General features: G+C 37.5%; 1 protein-coding gene across 4 annotated transcripts; it reads left to right on the top strand.

Annotated features, from left to right (window-relative positions):
* The first annotated feature begins 431 nt into the window (after positions 1 to 431).
* Positions 432 to 5,419, top strand: LOC108847738 (oxysterol-binding protein-related protein 2B). Of its 4 annotated transcripts, none has more exons than XM_018621067.2 (10): positions 432 to 974; positions 1,853 to 2,218; positions 2,673 to 2,769; positions 2,994 to 3,319; positions 3,560 to 3,715; positions 3,902 to 4,069; positions 4,145 to 4,495; positions 4,594 to 4,701; positions 4,795 to 4,971; positions 5,091 to 5,419. In XM_018621067.2, exons 1-9 carry the CDS (start codon positions 627 to 629, stop codon positions 4,963 to 4,965), a joined length of 2,091 nt encoding a protein of 696 aa, XP_018476569.1. In that variant the 5' UTR covers positions 432 to 626; the 3' UTR covers positions 4,966 to 4,971; positions 5,091 to 5,419. The 4 variants fall into 4 exon arrangements, with proteins under 4 accessions (XP_018476569.1, XP_018476567.1, XP_018476568.1 ...); XM_018621065.2 differs by having other exon boundaries at positions 4,588 to 4,701; positions 5,074 to 5,419; XM_018621066.2 differs by having other exon boundaries at positions 433 to 974; positions 1,856 to 2,218; positions 4,588 to 4,701.
* Positions 5,420 to 5,809: the final 390 nt, after the last annotated feature.

Raw genomic sequence — 5,809 nt, 5'->3', positions numbered from 1 at the left:
ATATATAAAAATATATTTTACACATTTTTCAAACAGAATGCCACTTTAAACTAGAAAGTGGCCTTCGAACTACTGGCCGGCAGTGAGTACTATAACCATATAAAAACAGTTGTCGATCGAATCTTACACCATTTTCTCAAATTATTTTTCATTAACAATTATATAATGTAAATAAAACCATAGTTAAATTAAATTATCATAATCAAAAGTGTATATTCGGCATATATGACCATAACTATATAAATACTATCATAATCGAAAGTGAGTACTATAACTATATAAAAACAGTTGTCGAATCTTACACCATTTTTTTTCAAAATTATTTTCATCAACAATTATATAATTTAAATAAAGCCATAGTTAAATTAAATTTTCATAATCAAAAGTGTATATTCGCATATAAAGATAAAGACCATATATAAAGTCCTAGTCAAGTTTCTTCCAAATCCTACGCAATCTCTCTCTCCCTCACTCATTCAATTCTCTGTGGAAAAAATCTCAACTTCCAGAATCGGATTAACCACTCTTATCTCCGATCCCAAACAATCAGCTTAATAAATCAATGCGCTTCGTATCGCGATTCCGTTAAAAAAAAAACTGCGAGATTGATTCCTCCCGAATCGGCGATGCCTTTGACCAGATCGAAGAGTCTCCCATCGACCGATGCGGCGACGGAGAACGGCGGATCCGATCGGCAGAATCTACCGTCAACGGGGAGATCGGTGGCCGGGATCCTCCACAAGTGGACGAACTACGGGAAAGGGTGGAGATCGAGGTGGTTCCTCCTCCGCGACGGTATCTTGTCTTACTCCAAGATCCGCCGCCCGGAGAATGTGAATATGCTGTCCCCTTCCGACGACGTGAGGCTGATCGGGGATAATTCAACTGATCGGCTCTCGAGAATGTATAGCTGTAGTGGCCGTGGTGGTGGCCGCAGGAAACACCACAAAACCATCGGCATTGTTCATCTCAAGGTATATGCCTTCTCGCGATTCAAATCTTGATTTGTTGTTTAGGCCTGGCGGTTTATAATCTGAGATCCGATCCCAATTCGATCAATAATAATTAAAAAAAAATCAAAATTAGTAGCGGAAATGAATATTGAGTAATTTAAATACTCAATTTCATGTTTATTTTTTGGTATTTGTCAATACATTGTTTAAGTTTTATTTACTGTTTGTTAAATTTTATTAAATTGGTTTTCCAGTTTGTTAGGTAAAACCGAAAAACCCCGAATGAGTACTGGAACGGCCATTTCTAGTTGTTGGTGTTTGTTAGTGAAACAGACTAGAACTTGAAAATGTGATAATCTGACACAAATAAATATGGTCTTCTTCTTCTTTTTCTTCATTACTCTTTTGCTTTGTACTTCTGTTGTTTGTCTTTATGCATTTCAATTCTTATTTCCATTATCTGCTTAAGAGAGCCTCCTTTTTGAAGCTGCTTATCTGTAGTGGGCCACAAACAACATGTTTTATCTGGTGTCTAAGTTCAAAACCAAATGACCAAAATACAAAAAAAAACTTTTTTTTTGGCTGGTGGTGCTACTACAAATCTAGTACTGCAGCAGGACTAGGGTCCCAATTCGTTTGAACACCATTAACTCATCTGCATAATTTCCATCCGTTATAAATTTGGTTTCTATCGTAGAAAATGCAACAAGTGTAGTAGAAATGTGTCATCTTTCGTCAAATTATCTTTGTTTGTTTGCCATCTTATCTTTAGCGCAATAACTGACGTGTAGGGTACATTCCATGGATCATTTGACCAGTAGGTTTAGTTGTTTACCTTTTTCCGTAAAGTTTTGATATGATAGGTATGAGATATCATTACATTCTTTTTTATTTTCCAGCAGGTTTCATCTTACCGGGAAAGCAAATCTGATAACAAAAAGTTTTATATATTTACTGCAACCAAGACTCTTCATTTGAGGACTGATTCAAGGAGTGATAGAGCAGCATGGTTACAAGCTTTAGCATCTACCAGACGTGTCTTACCTCTTCAGTCACTTAGTGGCGATTTCTCCTTCGTATCACCAAAGGATTTATCCATATCTACTGAGAGGCTAAAGGAACGGTTGCGTGAAGAGGGAATAAACGAGAATCTTGTAAAAGAGTGTGAAGAGATCGTGGATTCAGAGTTCTCCGAAGTTCAAGAACAAATTAAACTTCTGCACGAAGAACGGACAAAGTTACTTAATGCACTGAAGCAGCTAGAGGTAAAGCTGAAACTTGCTTTTCCTTTAAGACTGAGTTTTGTTTGGTTGAGTTATTTAAATGTCGGTCTTGCACATTGTTTCGACTATTCAATAGCCCCTTTACGCATTTGCTTTGGTAACACCTGATGCATATGCACAAACCATGGTAGCTGCATTTGTCATGTATTTTGTTACTGGAAAGGTTATTTCAATGTCAGATTTACATTCTCTTTTTGCCTTTCATCGGGATATGTTTTCCACTGAGCTGATGATTTCTGGACTTCATAAATATGTGCCAAGGCATAACGTGCAATCTGTAACATGTATCAAAAACTTGATTGTCATGTAATAATGACTGAATTTTTTGAAAATTATCTCCCACCACCTTTTAAAATTTATTAAGGATGCTTTATTTCACTTGTATACGGTTATATTCATGCTGACAATTCTAAAGTGGGAGTTTCTTTTTGTACAGATGGCTAACCTTGAAGCTGAAGCCTCAGGGATCCATGAAAGTGTCTACCAGTTACCAGATAATAAGTATTCCAGCTTAAGAAGTGGAAAATATAGTGGTACACACAATTTCTGCTGCTTTATTGCTTTTCTGTTCATTACATGTCGACCAAACATGCTGCCTAAGATCTCTTTAATCGCGTAATGAAATAGTAATTTCTGTTACGGTAATCGATTATCTGCTTCCTTAGTGCTCCCTTCTTTTGTAGTTCTACATAGCTTCACTGGATTTGCAGGAGTTTCTTGTATTGTGTTGTTTTGCTTGACATTGTTTAGTTTCTAGAATGCAGTACAAGTGCTTCATCTGATGTGTTTGAGGATATCTCCGAGGAAGATGAGCCTTCCTTCCATGACACTAATGAATGTTTTAGCGAACCTGATGTTGGTTCCGGGGACATGCATTTCAAGAGACGAATAAGGCTTCCTGATCCAGCAGAGAAAGAGAAAGGTGTTAGTCTCTGGTCTATGATTAAGGACAACGTTGGAAAGGATCTCTCGCGAGTTTGTCTTCCTGTTTATTTCAACGAACCAATATCATCTCTCCAAAAGTGTTTTGAAGACTTGGAGTATTCTTACCTCCTGGACCAAGCATATGAATACGGAAAATCCGTAAGTGATATAAAGAAACACTCTGAATTGAATATTTTGCTTCTTGTTATGTGCCTATGTACTATTTACTTCCCTCTTGAAGTGCAAACGTTTTCGGTACTTATTTTTATTACCTATTACTGAGATCTTGAATACTGCATCCCTTCGAATCTTGGATGATATGATATCTGGTCTGTACATATGTTTTAGTTTCGAGTTTACCTCTCAGCTTGTCGAATTAACATTGTTGTTCATCATCAGGGGAACAGTCTCCTTAGAGCCTTGTATGTTGCTGCGTTTGCGGTCTCTGGTTATGCTTCCACTGAAGGCCGGCACTGTAAACCTTTTAACCCTTTGCTGGGAGAAACTTATGAAGCCGACTTTCCTGAAAAGGGAATTCGTTTCTTCTCTGAAAAGGTAATCTCTCACACACTCTTTCTTAAACTGAATTTTATGAGATGAATGTAAAATTGGTGATTCGTCCAGAGTTCTCTGATTCAGGAGCATCTTTTTATACTTATAAACATGTTAATTTTCATATAACTGACACTCAAGAATTGAAAAATATAGATAAAGGAATATAATATCGTGCTCTCATAATAGGTCAGCCACCATCCAACAGTAATCGCCTGCCATTGCGAAGGTAAAGGGTGGAAGTTCTCGGGCGACACAAACCTCAGGTCGAAGTTTTGGGGGAGATCGATTCAACTTGAACCCGTTGGAGTCTTGACTCTTGAGTTCGATGATGGAGAGACTTTCCAGTGGAGCAAAGTGTGTATAATATCTTTCCTTTTCCACATTTTATTTCTAACCGTGAGATTGATTTCTATGCTTATCTTTGTTTAGGTTACAACAACTATATACAATATTCTACTTGGTAAATTGTACTGTGATCACCATGGGACAATGCAAATCCGTGGGAATCGCCAATATTCTTGTACGCTTAAGTTCAAAGAGCAATCGATTCTCGATAGAAACCCACATCAGGTTAATGGTGTTGTGGAAGATGTAACTGGGAAAAAGGCTGCAACAGTATTTGGTAAATGGAATGATAGCCTTCACTATGTTGCTGGTGATGCGCTCAACAAAGCAAGCGCCTCGTTGCTGTGGAAATCGACCAAGCCACCACCTAATGTGACTAGATACAACTTAACATCGTTCGCGATCACTCTTAATGAATTGACACCTGGTTTGGAGGTATATTACACATCATGCTGCTTTCGGTTTTATTTATGAACTTGGTCTTTGGGTTTCTTGTGTACTTAAATTGTGTTTCGTTTGGTGCTAAGGAGAAGCTACCACCGACAGATTCTAGGCTCCGACCAGATCAACGGCACCTGGAGAAGGGTGAATATGAGAAGGCAAACGAAGAGAAACAGAGATTAGAGAGAAGGCAAAGAATGGTACAATGAGTATCTCAACATTGATTCCCTGGTTGATGAACTCCTGGTTCTCTCTCTTCTTGAATCGTTTTATTGATGTTTTTGATTATGCAGTCACGGAAGATTCAGGAAAGCGGGTGGAGGCCGAGATGGTTCGAGCAACAAGGGGAGAGTGAAAGCTACAAGTTTACAGGTGGTTATTGGGAAGCACGAGAAGAGAGGAGATGGGATGATTGCCCTAACATATTTGGAGAGTTCACCGAGGAGATTACAGATTGTGCTTAAGATGAGGTATGATGATGTATTCGAAGTTTTTATGTTCTTCTAGTGGCTGATACCTGTTGAAATGATAGGTTATTATTTACTCAAACCAGTTTGTTAATCTGCTTTTAGTTATACATTTGATTCAGGGCTAAGGAGGCTTTCTTCCGTGCACCAGAGATGATCTCTTTTCGGCAATGAACAGAGTTTTCTTTCTGTTCTTCTAAACTCGGGAGATAGAAAGAGGCAAATGAAAGATGATTTTTCTTTTTCTTTTTGTGGTAACGGTGTTTGTTATATCTTCAAGAGGGTCCTAAAAGTTCTTTTAAAAAAAAGAAAGTTTATAGAAGAAATCACTGTAAAGGTCAGTGGGAAAAATGAGTGTTGGTTCCAACATTTGAGCAAATATTCGTCTTCATCTATTTGTATTTAGTTCAATACAAAGGATCGATCGAAATAACTATGCTCGGTTACTCAAGATTCAAGAATTTGCTTTGCATTGTTTGGTTGGTAGATCGGATCGGACCATGTTCTGGGGTTCATATAATATTTTACCATCTATTCTAGGGCTGAGCAAAAAGACCGAACCCGAAGAACCGAACCGAATCCGATCCGAAAAAGTAGTACCAAATCTGAACCCAAATTGATAAAAAATTCGAACAGGTTCAAATTTTTGGTATTTAGAGAACCGAACCCGAACCCGATCCGAATCGAAAGGTATCCGAATATATCTGAAATAGATTAATATACCTATATATATTAACTAATTTTAGATTTAAAAAGCATCCAAATAACTAATTAAAAAGCATCCAAAAAATATATGATACTTTTAAATTGTCCAAAATACTTGAAAAATATATACAAATAG

The sequence above is a fragment of the Raphanus sativus genome, unplaced genomic scaffold, assembly GCF_000801105.2.
Source record: "Raphanus sativus cultivar WK10039 unplaced genomic scaffold, ASM80110v3 Scaffold2255, whole genome shotgun sequence".
In the NCBI taxonomy this organism is placed as follows: Eukaryota; Viridiplantae; Streptophyta; class Magnoliopsida; order Brassicales; family Brassicaceae; genus Raphanus; species Raphanus sativus.
Note: the sequence above shows the minus strand (reverse complement) of the source record. Positions and strands in the feature narration are given on the sequence as shown.